A 19,691-nucleotide genomic window follows, 5' to 3' on the forward strand; every position below is an offset into this window, starting at 1 on the left:
CAGTCAACTGTAATTGACTGCTATTTGTTCTAATAATCATATTAAACTAGTCAGTGTATCAGCTTATAGAATTAAGTTATTCTACTGTTTTGTGGATCTTTTAAATGGTAATTCCACTAATGCAGATAGTGGTCCAATTTCAACAAATTTTTATTCTTACTAATGATGGTATATAATCGGTAAGAATTTTGTGTCTGGGGTTTATTGATGTACTGCACAGTGTATGCTTGTTGTTCTCAACCAATGACTAAGACATTTTACAGCCATCTCCAATATCTTTGGTTAATCTAATGCTCCTCATTTACTCTGACATTTGTCAATCCTTCAGGAATTCTCTGCAGTTATGGTTAACTGAGAGTACTTTAAGATCTAGCAGCAGCACATCAGTTTGGGGGAGACTCACAGTCCTCAATAGTAGAAACTGAATATACCTATTTTTAGCTCTGCATATAATTACATTTGTGTGGAACCTATGAGAAGTGCTTTTGAAAAACCATGGATGTCTTCATGGAGTAGACATATAATAACTACAGTCTCATATGAAGAAAAGAATTGTGCGCAATTAGAAAAAGCACTTATGAAGCTATACTGGACCTTTGAGATTTCATATTTTTTAAGGCACAGGAAGTTAGGTACTTTACAGCAGTGGACCACAAAGTATTAGCTTTAATTTCTTGACTGCTTGTTCTTTTACTTTAGTAGTGAAAGTCAAAGAACATTTTCCTAGAATTATTAATAATCGGTATGAAACTTAGACTAAGTTATTTTTTTTTAATGATCATTTTTAGTGGTTCTACTTTTAGTTAGGAGACCTTGCTGTAATCACAGTTTAGAGAATTAAGTAAAATGGCAGCTTGTGCTAATATAATGCTTTACATAGTCTGAGCATATTATAGTATTGCTTTCTTATCTACCTTAGTATCTAAAAACAAAACATTCTAAACTATCCCACTGTATCAGGTTGGGCATCTACTTGTATATATTTCCCTTTTGGGGACTCAAGATAATGGTTATTTGATGATTTTTAAAAATTCAGAAATATCAAATGAACCTCATACTTTGAAGGCATTATTAAGATTAAATGTGAATCAGATATGGACCATATTTTAAGGAACTTGTTGATTAGTAGACACACAGACATATATAAATAATTAAAATACAAGGCAGGCATTTTAAAGTATCATAATAAAGTCCATGTATTCAACCAAAAATATTTGTTTAATTTATAATGTGTGCTACATGTTATTCTAGGTGCTGGGGATACAACAATGAGAAAGGCAGTCAAGGTCTCTATTCTCATTGAGCTTATAGTACAGTGGTGGACAGGCAGACAGTAAGCAAACAATAAATGAACAAGAAATTTCAGATAGAGATTACAGTTATAAGAGTCACCATAGAGGCAGAATTTATAGGAATTCAAAACTGAGTGTATGGGGACGATAGAAAGTATCAGGATGGAAAAAAAGATTCAGTGATAATTACAATTTGGGGTCTGAGTAAATAGGAATATAGTTGCATTATCATAGAGAACAGAAAAAAATGGCAAGGGTAACTCGGGGGAGGGAAGAACATCAGGGTGAAGAGTAAAAAAATTCAAGGTGTCACTTGAATGTTTCTAAATATTCCACCTCCAAACACCTGGTGTTTGAACACACTGTGCTGTGAAAGCAGCCTTTCATCCAACCTACTGCCATCCGTCCTGACATCCATATGGGACTAATTAATATGGAACACGCTGCACCTGGAATGGGACTTTAAAGGCAAAACACACTGGTTTTCCAGCCAAGGCCTTCACGCTGACTAATCCTATGTTAAACCCACTCATTCTCCATGAAGCATTTCACAGCCATCCTCTTAGTGAGCCTTCAGTCATTGCCTTTGGTTGAAATTACTTCCAAACAAGGCCGTGACTTCCATGAGATCATACATTCTTCTGTTTAAAGACCACATTATTTTTACTTTCTTGTCCGCTAGAGAATAATACACAAAACTATTATATAGACATTGGAGTTCAAATAACATTTTAGTATTTAAATAAACAAAATCTAGATTTTTGGTGCAGGTAAATCATTGAGGTCAGGAGTTGGCAAACTTTTTGTGTAAAAGGCCTCATAATAAATATTTAGGTTATTCCAGCCATAATGTCATTGTCTCAACCACTCAACTTTGTCAGTGTGGTGTGAAAACAGACACAGGCAGTACATAATTAAATGAGCATGACTTTACTTAAACAAAATTTTATTTACAAAAATTTATGGTGGGATAGTTGTAACCACCAGGCCCTAGTTGACTGAAAAATTCCCTTTATATACTTCCCCCCCAACCCCCTTCCTCCTCTCATGCTCCAAAAAATAAAAGAACATTTAACATTTATTGTCTTAGGCTCTTCGGCTTCAAAGATGAAAGAGTCAGTCCAGGACCTGCCGGGCAAACTAGCAAAAAACTAAGGTAGAAAATGCTACCACTCAATGTACAATGGGTTCTGTAGAAGCATCAAGAATGGGCATCCATTTCCATCTGGAGTGGTGGGAATGGGGTTATTCAGAGATGATAAGGGAATTTTCCTAGAGGAAGCAACATTTGAAACAGAGTAAGAGTTAGATGAAGAAAGTGGAAAAAAGGTGTTTCAAGCCAAGGAAATAGGTTATGGAAAAGCCCAGAGTGAAAAATAAAAGCATGGCAGATACAGTGCAATACAGTCTAGCAATTCATAGGGTGATAGATGTTACAGTGACAGCCAGTTGCCCTCACATTAGATCTGTCAGAGATCAGCAAGATGTTAGGAATAGCTAGCTCAAGGTGTCTATTACAGAGTGCTTGGCTATCAGTTGGAGGAATCAGATCATGGAAGGAATTCTAGGAACAGGCAGGAGAGAAACAGAGAACAGAAGAGAGAGTAAGAGAGAGACAAACAGAGAGGGGAGGGGTGATGAGGGAGAGGATGAAAGGTAAACAAATTGAAAATGCAGGACTTAGAAACCATTTAAAGATTTTAAACAAGGAAGGTACACAGCTAGATTTGCAGTTTAAAAAGGGAAGCCTGACAGTATTATGGAGCACAAATGTGAAGTGGGCAGGAGTTTATCATAATATAATATGTCCTAACTTACTACAGTAACTTATTGTAAAACTGGAAGTTGTCCGAATCGTAGTAGTGGTGATAGATAGGAGGGCGCATATTTGAGACATTTGGGAGAAAGAGTAAAACAGACATGGGGGGGGGCTTCCCTGGTGGCGCAGTGGTTGAGAATCTGCATGCCAATGCAGGGGACACGGGTTCGAGCCCGTGTCGAGGAGGATCCTACATGCCGCGGAGCAACTGGGCCCGTGAGCCACAACTACTGAGCCCGCGCGTCTGGAGCCTGTGCTCCACAACGGGAGAGGCCACAACAGTGAGAGGCCTGCGCACCACGATGAACAGTGGCCCCTGCTCGCCACAACTGGAGAAAGCCCTCGCACGGAAACAAGACCCAACACAGCCAAAAATAAATAAATTAATTTAAAAAACAGAAAAACAAAAAAACAACAGACATGGAGACTGGTTGTTGAAGGAGAATGAGATAGACAAAAGAATCTAGGAAGACTCACAGTTTTCAAACTTGAGAGAAAGGGTGGGGAGGTAGTGATTACATTCAGTAGGATGGGAAATCAAGAGGTGGAATAGTTTGAGATATGAGAGGAGAGGATGGTGAATTAGTTTTGATGGGGCAAATTTGAGGTGGCTGTGAGTAACATAATGATCAAATAAACATGTCAAAACAAAGTTTGGAATATTGGTCTGGAGCTCAAGGGAAAAAATAAGTAAATTTGGGAACTATTATCATTCAATTGGTTGATAAAGTTGTGGGTGATATTACAGTCACCCATAAGGCGTTTATAATGAGACAAGAAATGAGTCATAGAAACCTGCGGGATGCATATTGTATCAGTTATCACTTATTGGCAATAAGACATCATAAAAATTAGTGGCTGAAAACAACAATGTATTATTTGCTATGATTTTCTGAGTAAACTGGGGTGGTTGTTCTGAGTTTTACTTTGGCTATCTCACGAGCAGTGGGTTAGTCAAGGCTTAGGTTCCGATGGGACAACTGAGATGGTTGGGTCTCTCTCTCTCTTGATGTGGTCTTTCATCTCAAGCATTTTCATCAAACAGCAGTCTCAGGACAGCATTATAGGAGGAAGAAGGCAGAAGCTGCAAGGTTTCTTGAAGCCTGGACTCTAGAACTCGCACACATGGTTTTTACCATATTCTATTGGCCATACTTAGTCCCAAGGTCTAGTCGAGCAAAAAGAAATAGACTCCATCTCTCAATGGAAGGAGCTACAAAGAATTTGTGGCCGCCCCTGTATGACACCTACATTTACTGAATGTGCAGGGGAAGCAAGGCCCATGTCGGAACTGAGAAGAAGCTAGAAAGGGAAAGGAAGAGCCGCGGAGAGTGAAATCAAGAAGTCAAGGAATGGACTGCTGCAAGAATGGGAGGAAAAGGTCACAATGCGTAAACTTACAAAGAGGTCGAGGCAGATCAGTTCCAAAAATGGCATTTGGGTTTGGAGGTTAGATCTCTGATAAACCTAGGAAGAAATATTTCTGTTGTGGGTGTGTTGGGGGGTGGAAGTGACTTTATGGTGGTTGTTCCTGGAAAGAGGTAAACTAGAGAATGTGACTGTGGGTTATTATTTGAGTTTGTGAAGGGAAGATAGTTGAGGTGTGTATGTGGTCAAATGATGGTTGTTATAATGTGACCTGGCAGTAGGAAGGCCCAGAAGTAAAGGTAGAAGATAAAATGAGTTTAAGAAGGGATAAATTATGAATCCAAGTTCTAGAGGAGGTGAAAGCAGTGAAATTCAGAGCATATTAAAGAGTTAAAAACTTTGGGAAAGTAAATGGATGTAAGATACTTTTGATGTAGATGACTAGTATTTTTCTCTTATCAGTGATGTTTTCAAGTAGCTCCTTTTCCTTAACAAAATGGCATGATAGGCCCTGGTATATTCTTATTTCTAAAAGTTATTAATTTTTTGTTGCTCTTTAGGTAATTGATTTGTGACTAATGTGAAGAGCTGATTATTTTTGATGAAGCTTCCAACTGGAAGTCACAGTTTATTACTGTTTATTATAGAGTATGTTCAGAACATGGAAATCAGGGATAAAGGAGGTCATCTTGTATTTTCAGCTATCCTACTGGATAATTCAAATTCTTACATATTTCTAGTGCCATTCAAATCTGTCAACATATTTCAGAATACATTTAGAGAGGGAAGAGTAGGTGGCTGCAGGCAGATACAAGTGAAAGTCACCATCATTAGGAAATAGCTTCCACTAAGAAGGCAAAACCAATTACGGGCTTAGCTGCCAAAAGAAAAACTAATGTTAGTAGTTGACGTAACTACAGCTATCATTAAACTAAATATTCAGGCTAGGTAACTTTCCTTTAATAAATATGCTTTGTTATTATGAAATATTTCTTTGCAAAATATAAATCAATAAGGAAACTTTAGGTATTTGCCAGGCACAGGTAACACTTGGAAGTTAGCCCTAGAATTTCCAATGAGATTAGATATTTTCTCGGCATTTCATCTAGTAAATACTACATGTTAAATATTTACATTTTGAGTATAATCAATTTCTGAAATTTGAACTATGAGCGTAGTTTACTTAACCCCCCCCATAGTCCCCAATACACATTCTTTACATATTCCCTTCCCTTTTCTCTGTTTATGGGGATAATGTACAGTATTATAGCTACCCTGCAGGTATGGAATGTCTAGGGTTTTTCTTGTCCTACGTGACTGGCTTATATTATTACCCCCTAGAAACTTAAACTGGTGTTAGTAGAGCATAAAACTAGTGATTTTTTTCTATGCGTATATATGTATAAAATTTTAATTTTCAAGGTAGTTTTAATTTTTGACTGCCCCAATTTTTCATAGAGTGATTAATTTTCTGAAGGACTCCAATTTTAAAACTGTTTTAATAAAATGTTAATAGTCTGTGTTTCATGAAAAATTTTTGATAGCATTATTTTCATGCTTCATCTATCAAAACAGTGATCCAGATTTTCATAGCGACCTAAGGAAAGACTTGTATTATTTGTGGCTGACACGCCCTGTGATTATCTTCCTGAGACTGCAGTACTGTGATCTCAAAAAAATGTTACTTCATGGGCTTCCCTGGTGGCGCAGTGGTTGAGAGTCCACCTGCCGATGCAGGGAACATGGGTTCGTGCCCCGGTCCGGGAGGATGCCACATGCCGCGGAGCAGCTGGGCGCGTGAGCCATGGCCACTGAGCCTGCACGTCCGGAGCCTGTGCTCCGCAACGGGAGAGGCCACAACAGTGAGAGGCCCGTGTAACACACACACAAAATAATAATAATAAAAAAAAATAACCTGCAAAAAAATGTTACTTCAGAAGGCATGTGCCATACTCTGTGTAAAATAACCAGAGTTGAGTTAGCTTGTGGGCCAGAGAGTTTCCTCACCATTTGCCTGCTTCATTAATTTTAATTTTGCTTAAACTTTATTTTGTGTGTGTCTCTGTGTGTGTATTTTACAGAAAGAATCAAAATTGTCACTTAATATTTTTTTTTTTAAATTTTATGCACAGTGTAGAGGAATAAAAAGTTTTCCTTGACGCTCTTCAGGTCCCTGACTGGCTCTGAAAATTAAAACGACCAAAACAGACTAAGAGGAGAGAAGAATTCAAGTTGATTTAATGTAAGTTTCGCATGACACAGGAGCCTTCCTAAGGAAATGAAGACCTAAAAAAATGGTTAAACCTGTGTTGCTTTATGCTAGGTTTAGTGAAGAGTGGACATTCATGGAGAAGTGTGGTAGGTAGGTCAAAGAATATGAAGTAAGCATAGTAAACTGGGAGAAATTTAGCAGAGCCTGTTTGTTTGGATTCTTCTCATCCCTTTGTCTTCAGAAATAAGGACACTCCTTTCCTTCAGGTATAGGAAGAGTATCTCTCAAGTGAGGGTGTTAGGACCTGTTTCAGGGGAGGGGCTTGGGTGGAAAGTCCAGGTGAACTCCCTGTTTCTCCCATTTTCTAAAACAACTTCAGCTTACCATATTCAATATAGCAAGGTGCCATATTTTGGGGTATCATGTCTTGAATCCTGTCAATAGTATATTTGGTTTACATCAAATGCCTTCAGGGTGCCTAAGGTGATCAATTTTTAAGTACAGAAAATAGCCAAAATAGGGGACTTCCCTGGTGGCACAGTGGTTAAGAATCCACCTGCCAGTGCAGGGGACATGGGTCCAAGCCCTAGTCCGGGAAAATCCCACATGCCACGGAGCAACTAAGGCCGTGCTCCACAACTACTGAGCCAGCTTTCTAGAGCCCGCGAGTTACAACTACTGAGCCCATGTGCCACAACTACTGAAGCCTGCGCGCCTAGAGCCTGTGCTCCGCAACAAGAAAAGCCACCGCAATGAGAAGCCTGCTCACCACAACCAAGAGTAGCCTGCACTCGCCACAACCAGAGAAAAGCCCGTGTGCAACAATGAAGACCAAACACAGCCAAAAATAAATAAATAAAATAAATTTAAAAATAAATAAATAAATAAATAAAATAGCCAAAACAAACTTAAAATAGTGTTTTTTTTTTTTTTTTTTTTTGCGGTATGCGGGCCTGTCACTGTTGTGGCCCCTCCTGTTGCGGAGCACAGGCGCCAGACGCGCAGGCTTAGTGGCCATGGCTCACAGGCCCAGCCGCTCCGCGGCATGTGGGATCTTCCTGGACCGGGGCTCGAACCCGTGTGCCCTGCATCGGCAGGTGGACTCTCAACCACTGCACCACCAGGGAAGCCCAATTACTACATTTGAATCAGATTTGGTATCTTGTTTTCAGAGATAAAACTTAATGAAATATGTTGATTATTGTATTAGGCAATAGGGAGTTCCTCAGTGTGGATTCAATTCTAACTCATTTATCCAAATTATTCTTATTTTCCTTAGTTCCACATTATCCTTATTTTCCCCCACTTATTAGCTGAGGGTGGTATTGAACAAGTCCTTAATCTCTTGTGTCTCAGCTTTTTAATCTGTGAAATGGATTTTACTATAGGACCTATCTGATAGGTGACAAAAATTATATGAGTTAATATGTATAAAGCACTTAGAACAATGTCTGGCACATATTAAGCATTCAATAAATGTGAGCTATTATTATCTAATGTCTCCTTTTACACACATCCCATTGTTCTTCTCCCTAGTCACCTTACTATTTTTTCCAAGTACCTTTTCCTCAACTACCAGGCCCAGACATAATCATGTTAAGTAAAAATCTGAAAGGGTCTTCCTTACAGACAAGCTCCAAATCAGCATCCTGTCCCAAATGAAATCTCATGAGGCTCTTTTACCTAATCTGACTTTCTTCAAAGGGTTATGGGAATTGAGAATGAACTGAAGACACTGAGGTCAACTTCTATGTTGTTTATTAAATATTACTAAACAATTTAATAAACAATATTATTAAATATTATTCAACTTTGATTATTGTTATTATTCTTTAAATTTTGTGGCATATTTATACAGAATGTATCTCATGATTTCCAATAACGTTTAAGATGGTCTTGAATTTTTAAAATCTCTTTCTCTCTAAACATATCTTTTCTCCTTCCTATGTATGACACATTTCTGAACGTAAAGATCATCTTCTTTTTTGTTTTTAAATTTACTCCCTTAGTATTTATTCGTTCTTTTTAAATACATTTTATGTGTAATATGTGATGTGTATATAAGTGTTTTTACACAGAAATGATATAATTTTTACATACTTTTTAATTTTTCAAAATGAATAGTTTTACAGTGTATGAATGTAGATCTTGTTGGATTGTTAATAACAAACAATGCTGGATGAACAGTTTTATAAATGAATTTTGATGCACTTTTTTTTCTTATTAGTTATCCATTTTATACATATTAGTGTATAGATGTCAACCCCAATCTCCCAATTCATCACACACACACCCCGCCCCCGCCACTTTCCCACCTTGAGGTCATCTTATTTTCTGTAGCATTTTACCCTCAGCATTTGTTTACATTTACTAAAACTGCAGTTCTGTTAAGAAATGAATGTTGAATCCAGTTATAAAAAGTTGTATACCATAATTCAAAAGGACAGTTTATCTGGGGGATAACTAACTTAGAATGGATTCAGTTGATTTACGTAGAACTCTTTTATCAATCGTTTATTTAAACTTTTATCTTTACTAAATTCTGTCTTGAAATTTCCGTGTTTGGGTCATTCCTTTTCTCTTATTAAAAGCCAGTTATAGTACACAAAATATAAATTTTTCTCTTACATAATAATAGTGAAGCTAAGTAATTTATTACCTAAACTCACTGTAGTTGTACTGTGATAATTTTGATTATTGGGAAGAGATGCTATTAAATTTGGAAGTTTGATCTTTTAATTCGAAAATAGCCGTGACATGTAAGTTAAACCTTCACCATCCAAACTATCTGTGGCATCCTCAGTATATATATATATTTTTTGCGGTACGCGGGCCTTTCACTGTTGTGGCCTCTCCCGTTGTGGAGCACAGGCTCCGGACACGCAGGCTCAGCGGCCATGGCTCACGGGCCCAGCCGCTCCACGGCACGTGGGATCTTCCTGGACCGGGGCACGAACCCGTGTCCCCTGCATTGGCAGGCAGACTCTCAACCACTGCGCCACCAGGGAAGCCCCATCCTCTGTATTTTAAACTTCATAATTGGTATAGAGCTGGGTTTGTAAATTCAAATACCAGTTTATAACATTTGGTATGGAACGTGATTTAGCAAACTTGCTTTTTATCATCACCCATCTTTATTCTTTAATTAATTATATGCTTTTATTCAAAGCAATGTGAATTTCTACAAGTTATTGTTAGATTTGAGCCTGCAATAAATATACTGAAATCAAATTTCTTTTGTTACTGTATTATTGCTCCCATTCCTAATCATCATTTCTGAACCTTGCATTGTTGAGTTAGTCTATTCCAAGTGTTATTTACTGACATGTTTTTAATATGAGTGCCACATATAGTGGGTTATACACTGAAGAGTTATATAGACTGGATCTCATTCCCTGTGATAACTTATTTGGGTAAGATGTCTTGAGAACAGACTGCCTAAGAACGGTTTTTATAATTTCACAGACATCTATGTTTTCCATGAAAAATCTGACTATTAGGAGGCATTAAAATCTGTTCCCCACTGGATCAGAATCTCTATGCAGGATGTATTTTTTTCTCTGTATTGTAATTTTTTATTACGTTTATCAGAATACAGGATACATAAATGAATAACATATATTGTATTAATTCTGGTTGTGTTCCTTGCTATGGCTTTGAATTGCATGATGATATCAGGTAAAATAAATGTATGTCTTTTGAGGAGTATAAACATGTTTTGAGGTTTAATCAAAATTTCAAAGGGAGTTAATTGTATTACATGTTAAGAAAATATTAAAGAGACAATTCTCACTTCCCTATGGAATGAGAAGTTTGACTGAAAAACATTAATTTAATTTCAACTGCATGGGAAAAACATACTAAGACAATATCTTAGTTTGACCGAAAGTCTGATAAAATATAGAATAATAGAAACTCTTGTTTTGTATTCAGCTATCAGAAAGCACAAATAACCAGACTTTTTAAATACAGTGTTGCATGCCAGTTCATTTAATAATGGTGACTTCAAGACAACATTATATTCCAGAGTGTCTTCTGAATAACCAAAGCAAGAAAATGTTATATTCAATGTAGTTTTATTGCTAAGGTATTTTAAAGGCTGTTTCTGACTTATCTAGGCATATCTTACATGCTTGCACTACCCCCAGCCTTAACTAGGTGATAGAGTTTTTTTTTTTTTTTTTTTTCCTCATTTCCCAAGGTTATCTCTGGGAATTTTCCTTTGGTCCTCTAAAGACTGCAGGTATTATCTTGACCTACTTGTCCCCTAAACTCAAGGTGTCTCAGAATCTTCATTCCTAATTCTGGTCTTTGTCCCTTCTGTCCAGGGCAGAATAGACTGCAAAGAAGCAGTAAGGGAGAAATATAATGAAACCCTTTCTGCTGACTTCCAACCCTCACTATGCCCTGGCACTGCACTGGTCGCCTTGGCCATTTCTATCATGTCATTGCATTCACACATCTTTTCACCCCACTGTCCATTCCCCATATCTGGTGGCCAGACAGTCAAATACTATTCTTAATGAAGAAGGAAGATTTACTATTTCTTAATGAAGTCTGTGAATGCAAGTTTTTTCCTGAATTAAAATTAACCCTATTTTGAATATTTGTGTTTCTATAGCATCTTAATGCAAATATTAGTATTCCTTAGGACCAGCTCTGGGATTAACAGAGGGAAGTCCAGTTAGGCAGATTAATAATAATAAGCATAAAGATTGGCTATGGGGTGAAAGGAGAAAAAGTTCCATTTGCATTCCATTAAGTAGAATACCAACTTACATTGTTAATTTTAGTCTACTTGAGATTGGAAATGTCTCCCTTATTTGTTATTTTTATTTTCATGTATTTTACTCATAGATTCTCCAGAAGATGTAAGAAGAAAAGGCTATAGGTAAAGCTGTGATGAAAGTATATTTTGTTGTAAATATGGATCAGGACAGCACAACTGTTGACATTTTGTCTAGATCATTCTTTGCTCTGACCATGCTAGTAGCACCCCCAGACCCTAGTGTGAAAAGAAATGTCCCTATACATTGCCAAATGTCTCTTGGGGGGCAAAATCACCCCTAGTAGAGAACAACTGGTTTATAAGGAGAGTATTCAGTTTAAATAATAAGTAATGGTAATAAAAAGGAAACAGAGAACTGTCTTCGGGCATTGGGCCCACATTCAGATATGCCCCCAATATGCCCCCAAAGCTTCATAGGTCTTTATCCTTTAATCTGTTGGAGACTTGTGCATCACTATTTGCAGACACACACGCCACCAATAGCTTGGAACTGAAAAAGTTGTAACTCTTGATTTCCAAGCATGGAACATGATTCTGCAGAGAGCCAAGCAATAAGAGCATTTCAGAACCACTCCTATATATGGCAGCTAGATTGTGTTAGTATCATACTTACCAGGCTGGCTTAGGAAACAAAGAATTATAACATAGGTTCTATGGAAAGATGCACTCAGAAATCCAAATATTTTCTATAAGTACCTATACATTGCTAGTTTTCATATACTGAGTTTTAGAAGCATATCATAATGTAATTATTCTTAATTAATAATTTATTATTTTGATGATTCTTATTTTTTTGAAAGTAGGGGCAATATGAAATATTTGTCCTGATAAGTTTTATACATCAAATTTCAATTAAACTTTAATGTCTGAGATACTAGGAAGAAATGTTGTTCTTTGTGTTATTCTCCTGGGCCCCAACTTCAATGCCTTTTATTCTTTCTGGACAACTGAATAAAGAAAACCAAATATTATCCATTTACCTTTATTTTTCTCTGTCTTCACACAATCTTTTTTCTGTAAATACTTATTTTGTGGGATCTTCAATTTGACATCGAAATATCCTATTTAATACTTTATCTTAAGACTTCCAGATTTAAATAGTTGATCTATTCCCTAGTGCTTTGTGCACCATACTCAGTGAAAGTTTGTTGAAGAAATATTTAATTGTATGAATGTTACATTTGTATTTCCTAGCCAACTCATCTTAATTCTGTGTGTTTTTGTGGTATTAAAACTAATTATCACTGGAGAAATATTTTTAAGTTCCTGATTGATAATAGAGTAAATGCAAAAATTCTGACAAAAATTCTCTTATATTTCACTCTATTTCACAATAAATATGGGAAAGTGCTTGTAAGTAAGGTTGACACACGTTGTTGAAGAGCTTCATTTGGCATATAAATTTTCTTAATTGTCTGATGAAGATACTCTAAAATGGCAAAAACTGAATAATGAAGTAGTCGTAGAAGAATAATCAGATGAATATATAAATATATGTATATATTTATTTTCAGTGTAATATGCTTCATTAACACACTCAGTCAAAATCAGAGAGCTATACATCAGAGAAAGATTAAAAGCATTCTCAGCTCATCTGTGATCCAAAGATTATATTAATGATCTTTTTAAACATCTCTTATTAGCTAAACAGTTGTGTTATATTGGAAGTGTACATGCAAAAATATTGACTAGTCAAAGCAGGTGAAAAAATATTGTGGGATAGGTTGGAAAATATTTATAAAATAATATTGTTAACTACTGTAGCAAGCTCAGTAAAGTTACTGAATAACAATACTAAAAACACTATACCCTTCTCTGCATTAAGTAATAATATCAGTAATTTTACCATTAGAGTTAATAACCTATATTTAGCCAGTACATTTTTCAATATTTTCAAAGCACTCTTTTCCTTTCACTTATTTGATATTTGAAGCAATCTTGTGAGAAATGTGAGTCAGATATATATATATATATATATATATATATATATATATACTGCAGTATTACAGTGAAGGGTACAGGGGACTAGAAAAAAAATGATTTATCAGAATTCAAAATGAATTAGTGATAGTTAAGATGAAATCATATTTTAAAATATCAGATTGTTCCCACCATATCTATTTTGAAAATCTTCACAAATAAATCTTGTTAATGTTTCAGAGGGAAAAAAAAGAATTTAAAGCATTAGATAAAAATGGATACTGTAGCATTATGAAGGTTTTTTATTTTCTTCTGTATATGTAAATAATTTTCAAACATATTTTGTGATTATAGACTATTTTAAAATAAAGTAAACAGAGCATGCTAAGCAACAAAGCAATTCTTCCACGAGAATCTTAGGTTATATTAATATCAAATTTAATAAAGTGTTTAAATACATACACAATTTTTTAAAGTATGTGCATGAGAAATGTCATAATGTATACTACATAATCATAGATGTAGTATAATATATATTTAGAATGTGTAGTAAAACCTGTTGAACAGTGTTTCAAATTACTTTTAATTCAGTTTCCAATGAATAAAGTGTAGTTAAAGATGATTGGGTACAACAGTTAAGTGTTGGTGGGAGTCACAGTTTAGATATCAAGAGCATTTTCTCTTATGAACTATTCTTGAAATAAACAAACTAGTTCAAATCAAGACAAAACACAGCCATAATCTTATTCAATTGTTAATACTATTTCATTGTAAAATTTCTTAAGCTTTATTGGTTGTTGTGTGTTTTGATCATAAGCAAAATTTGAGGTACCCTCCGTAACATTATGCAAGGCATTTTAAAACATTTTGTCTCCTGTGTTTCTGCCTCCCTGAAGTGGATGTTAAAGAAAATATCCTTGCTATATGAAACCATGACCTGATTAAATTCTGGCTTATCAACTTTCATATCTACTTTCTAATTGTATACAGGAACATTTAGCAAATTAACCTAAAAAGTTAAACTGGTGTGAATTAAATGTCAGTGTGGTAGTTACTTTATTTTGATTAACATAGTATTTTTAGGTAAATGCTTTTACCCTATAATGTGACATAGAAGTTATAAATTTTGAATCCTCTAATCCAAGCAGTTCCCAATTTATCGCCAGTTGCACTGTAAGTAACCTATACTTGTGAACAGCTATCATATTCCTATATAGCCTCCTATCTCGATGTCCACCTGCTGTTACTTTCTCCAGTAGTATCTAGAGAGAACCACTCCTGCAATCTCCATCCATGTTAACCTTACATCTGTTGAGAATCTCTTTGTCTGTACTCCTTTAATATTACAGAATCAGATACATGGGACTCTCTCAATACTTGCCTTTATACTGGATGTTCAAAGAAAAGAGTGATAGAGCTGAAGGAACCAAATTTATACTTTACCTAAAAGCATTCAAAACGGGGATTTCATTGATTATATAAGGTGGAATTTTAATTTTATAGGAAAAATGCACTGAGTTTCAAGTAATTAAAAAAATCACATTTGAAATGTAATCAGTTCACAAATTGGGAAATATTTGTGAGTGGGTAGTCATAATGGCTATTGTAATTTATTTTCAGGGATTAGTTGTAGGTTAACGTCTAAAGCCAGAGTTGGAAGGAACATTTCTACTTTCTAGCTTTGTGACTTTAGGCAAGTTACTTACCCTGTCTTTATCTCAGTTGCCTTATCTGTAAAATGGGGATGATATTAGTAACTACTAAAATAGTAAAATAGTAAAAACTACTATTTTACGTAAGTAAAATAAAAAATGCTGCAAGCCAAGAAATTTCTAAAATAAAAGAAACTTTGTTGGATTGGAAATAGTAATTATCAACAAACATATTCCAATATACAGAAAAAAAATTTAATTTGTACCATTAAGTAACATTGAGTGAGCAAAGGTAAAATATGAAAAGAAAAAAATAATATTAATCAGATCAACAATGAAGTTATTTATAAATGGAACTAAAACACTGGGATAAAAATAGAAAAAAGAAGTAAATTATTGGAATATGTGATTACATGAATTAAAGCTTTATGATTTTTCAGTCTTTATGTGGTTATGGTATGTTCTCTGGGAAGTTTAAGATCCAGTAAAAATCTTTATCCCTTACTTCCAATAAACATACACAGAAGCAAAGTAGAGCAAATCAAAACGAACACTAAGTCATGCAATGGATGTGTTTATTTTTATTTTGTTGCATTAGATTTGGAGGTTATATGTCTCAACTGCTAAATTTGAATCATTAGGTAAGAAGTTTGTTACATTATATTACATAACAAACCAAATTATCTAGTGTAAGTTTGTAGTTTTAACCTTTGTTATATATGTGTTTGGGGATGTCATTACTTATACTAGATAGTAAATTTCCAAAGGTTGGGAAGGGAGCATTTTATTTAGTCCCAGCTCTAGAATTAAATTCCTTACTTATATCAGATGACTAGGTTTATGTGGATCTGGGACCAAATGAAAACAATTATTTTGAAAAAATAATGACTCTATAAGATTCCTAAATTGGTTTATTTTTAATATTTATTTTGCATCTTTTATATATTTCTAATTTTTTTAATGAAATAATACCAGGGGTCATCAGTCTAACATTTGGGAACTGCTAATATAATAAGAAACTTAGCAGTAGAACTGACAGGTAAGTGTTTCCTTCCCAACCCAAGCAGTGTTTCCCACAATAAGCCAGGGATACTGTCTAATAAATCATACAAGTCTTTCTATGATCCACATTTCTATGACAATGTCAAACACAGAGGAGGTGCTTGGCAAATATTTGTCAAATGAATGAATGAATAGAAATTCAATTGGAGGCATACTATAAAATAAACACAGTTTTCAAAATCCTAAGCCTACTACGAAGTAGAATTAAACATAATGGAGTTTATACTAGGTATGGAAGATTTATTGCCTACATTCGCTAAAGAATGGTCATTACTTTTAAACATGCTCAGTCAAGTGGCAGAAGTTTTTGAAAATTATCTGGTTTGAATGATGGTTGTAAAAATTCCTCAAAATATTTAGAAAATAACCGGCTCAAGAAAATACAATGACGTTTAGAACAGACTTTTAAAAAAAAGGGGTTTGGAACCAGTTGGACTGTGAGGCTATTAATAAAGGCACTAATTTTCTCATATGTCATATGGAAATAATAATATCTTTCTTGATTGTGCATAATGACTGTCAGTGTTCCATAATCCACATGAGCTGAAAACTAGCAGATCTCTGGTGGAAGCTGTAATATATAAGAACTTGCTCCTTCCAGAACAAGAGAATCCCAATTAGAGCAGGGATCCTGGAAGTATTGGGGAATTGTCATGTATGTCCCTATTATTATTCTAGTATACATAAGGACTCCCTGATCCCTGCTTCCCAGTCTTCACAGCTGCAGTGTAGAGCTGAAGCATTTATAACTCATGTGTCATCCTTAGCTACAGACACAGAACTGATGTTTCCCGAGCCAGAAAGTGGAACAGGACGTAGGAATTACTCTAAGGAGATAGCAGTAGGGCTTTTATATATATGAGAGTTTTGTCAGCTAAGGGAGGCATCCAGGCCAGTCAAAATCCTTTATTACTGCATCGAAGTAGGAACAAGTTTAATAAGAAAAAGGCTCAGAAGGTAATACATTTCCACATACTTTTCTCCATGGCCGACCATTGGGAAAACTCCTTCCTTGACCAGTTGGGTGCTCTAATGAGGTGCTCTGGTTCCATTGCTATGAAAAGCGAATTTATGTTATAAAGTTCCTCTTTAAGAAGGAGTTAATTATTTTTTTCCAATTGACTCCTCACGTCTAAACCATCAAACTTGTAAACTTGTTTTTATAGCGTATCTGTTAGAAGTATACTCTGGAGCCAGCTTTCTTCCTTGGGTTGAATCTTCACTTGTGTCACTGCTAACTGTGTGAATTTATGTTCCTCTTCAAACGTCACCTTCTTAGAGAAGTCTCTCCTAAGCTCTTTAAATAAAGTAGACCTCTCCTTAAGTAATTCTCTATCCCTTCATTCAGTTTAACTTTCTTCCTAGCATTTGCCACTATCTGATATTATATTAATTACACATTTATGTCTGTGTCCTTGTCTCCCTTGCTTATTGCTGTATGTTTAGCATCTTCTGATATGTCTGGCACATGGTTGGCATACAATAAATACTCATAGAATTAAATAATCACTAATTTCAGTAATGGACTATTTTCAACTCTGTGACTTTAATAACATCCTACTTATGCTTCCATGGTTATTCCCCAGTCCTAAGGCTCCAGGCAAAATAGTCTTATTCTACTTCTTATTAATCTCCACTTTGATTATTGTCTTAAGTCTGCCAGTTCTAAGTGTAGTTATCTTGTGGCTGACTTCTAAAGATAAAATAGCCTCCGTTGTCTTTGATGACAGTTTGCTCTTTCCAGAGCCCACTAGGAATTAAAAAGGAAATTAAGATATCTTTCATGGTCTTAACTTTTTTTTTCTTGCCATAAAACTTCTGATTCTTATGTAGTCTCAACCTCAAAATGCATCTCTCATTAAGGGTAAAATCTAGAAAGGGTATTAAAGTTAAATCATCTTTCTGAGTTTACACAGGTGATGACAGTAATATAATGTACTTTGTTTTTCTTTCAGATCTCCAACTAAAGACATGGATTCAGAAGAGAAGGAAATTGTGGTTTGGGTTTGCCAAGAAGAGAAGATCGTCTGTGGGCTAACCAAACGCACCACCTCTGCTGACATCATCCAGGCTTTGCTTGAGGAACATGAGACTACATTTGGAGAGAAACGATTTCTTCTGGGGAAGCCCAGTGATTACTGCATCATAGAAAAGTGGAGAGGCTCTGAACGGGTTCTTCCCCCACTAACAAGAATCCTGAAGCTTTGGAAAGCATGGGGAGATGAGCAGCCTAATATGCAGTTTGTTTTGGTTAAAGCAGATGCTTTTCTTCCAGTTCCCTTGTGGCGGACAGCTGAAGCCAAATTAATGCAAAACACAGAAAAACTGTGGGAGCTCAGCCCAGCAAATTACATGAAGATGTTACCACCAGATAAGCAAAAGAGAATAGTCAGAAAAACTTTCCGGAAACTGGCTAAAATTAAGCAGGACACAGTTTCCCAAGAGCGAGATAGTATGGAGACATTAGTTCATCTGATTATTTCCCAGGATCATACTATTCATCAACAAGTCAAGAGAATGAAAGAGCTGGATCTGGAAATTGAAAAGTGTGAAGCTAAATTCCACCTCAACCGGGTAGAAAATGATGGAGAAAATTATGTCCAGGATGCATATTTGATGCCCAGTTTCAGTGAAGTTGAGCAAAAACTAGGCTTGGAGTATGATGAAAACCAGATTCTGGAGGACCTGAGAGAAAGTGATGGAATTGTACAGCTGGAGGAGCGACTAACATATTATAGAAAGCTCATTGACAAGCTCTCTGCCGAAATAGAAAAAGAGGTCAAAAGTATTTGCACAGAGATAAATGAAGATGAAGAAAGGGCAGCTGCAAGTGAACTTGAAGGCTCTAACTTAGAAAGTGTTAAGTGTGATTTGGAGAAAAGCATGAAAGCTGGTTTGAAAATCCACTCTTACTTGAGTGGCATCCAGAAAGAGATTAAATACAGTGACTCATTGCTTCAGATGAAAGCTAAAGAATATGAGCTCCTGGCCAAGGAGTTCAGTTCCCTTCATATTAGCAACAAAGATGAATGCCAGCTAAAGGAAAACAGAGGAGAGGAATCTGAGGTCCCTACCAGCAGTGGGGAGGTTCCTCCTCTTACTCAAAGAGTATTTAACATGTATTCAAATGACACAGACTCAGACACTGGTATCAGCTCTAACCACAGTCAGGACTCAGAGACAACTGTAGGAGATATGGTGCTGTTGTCAACATAATTTGAATGGCTTCTTTCTGGCCTACTTTAATGTTGTTCGTGTTTGTTTACTTTAGTAGGAAACGTTAAATATTCCATTCTGCAAAAAAATGTAAATCATGTTAAAGTGTTCGGTAGTTAATAAAAACTAGAGAATTTTGTAAGTTTGTTTTTGAAGAGTTCCAATGTGACCTAATTATTGCAAGTTCAAACAATGAACTCTATTAAGAATGCAGCACAAATAGCTTGCAGGTATATAACAGAGAAGTAATTTGATGGGAATTATCATCTCATAGCTTCTGTGAGAAATGAGTTATTCAAACTGCAAAGTAATTCTTGATATTAGTCAATATATTGAAACTATACACATGAACAAGTAAAAT

The 19,691-nt window shown here is 35.7% G+C and overlaps 1 protein-coding gene across 1 annotated transcript in view; it reads left to right on the forward strand.

Moving 5' to 3' along the window:
* Positions 1-19,330, forward strand: part of RASSF9 (Ras association domain family member 9) — a gene marked incomplete at its 3' end in the record, with an annotated part of 28,045 nt that extends 8,715 nt beyond the window's left edge. Inside the window, exon 2 of the mRNA XM_081248774.1 lies at positions 18,070-19,330. Within this exon, the coding sequence (XP_081104900.1) occupies positions 18,070-19,330 (1,261 nt within the window). The remainder of the gene's footprint in view (positions 1-18,069) is intronic.
* Positions 19,331-19,691: the final 361 nt, after the last annotated feature.

Source organism: Mesoplodon bidens (genome assembly GCF_964165515.1).
Source record: "Mesoplodon bidens genome assembly, chromosome: 11".
Taxonomy (NCBI): Eukaryota; Metazoa; Chordata; class Mammalia; order Artiodactyla; family Ziphiidae; genus Mesoplodon; species Mesoplodon bidens.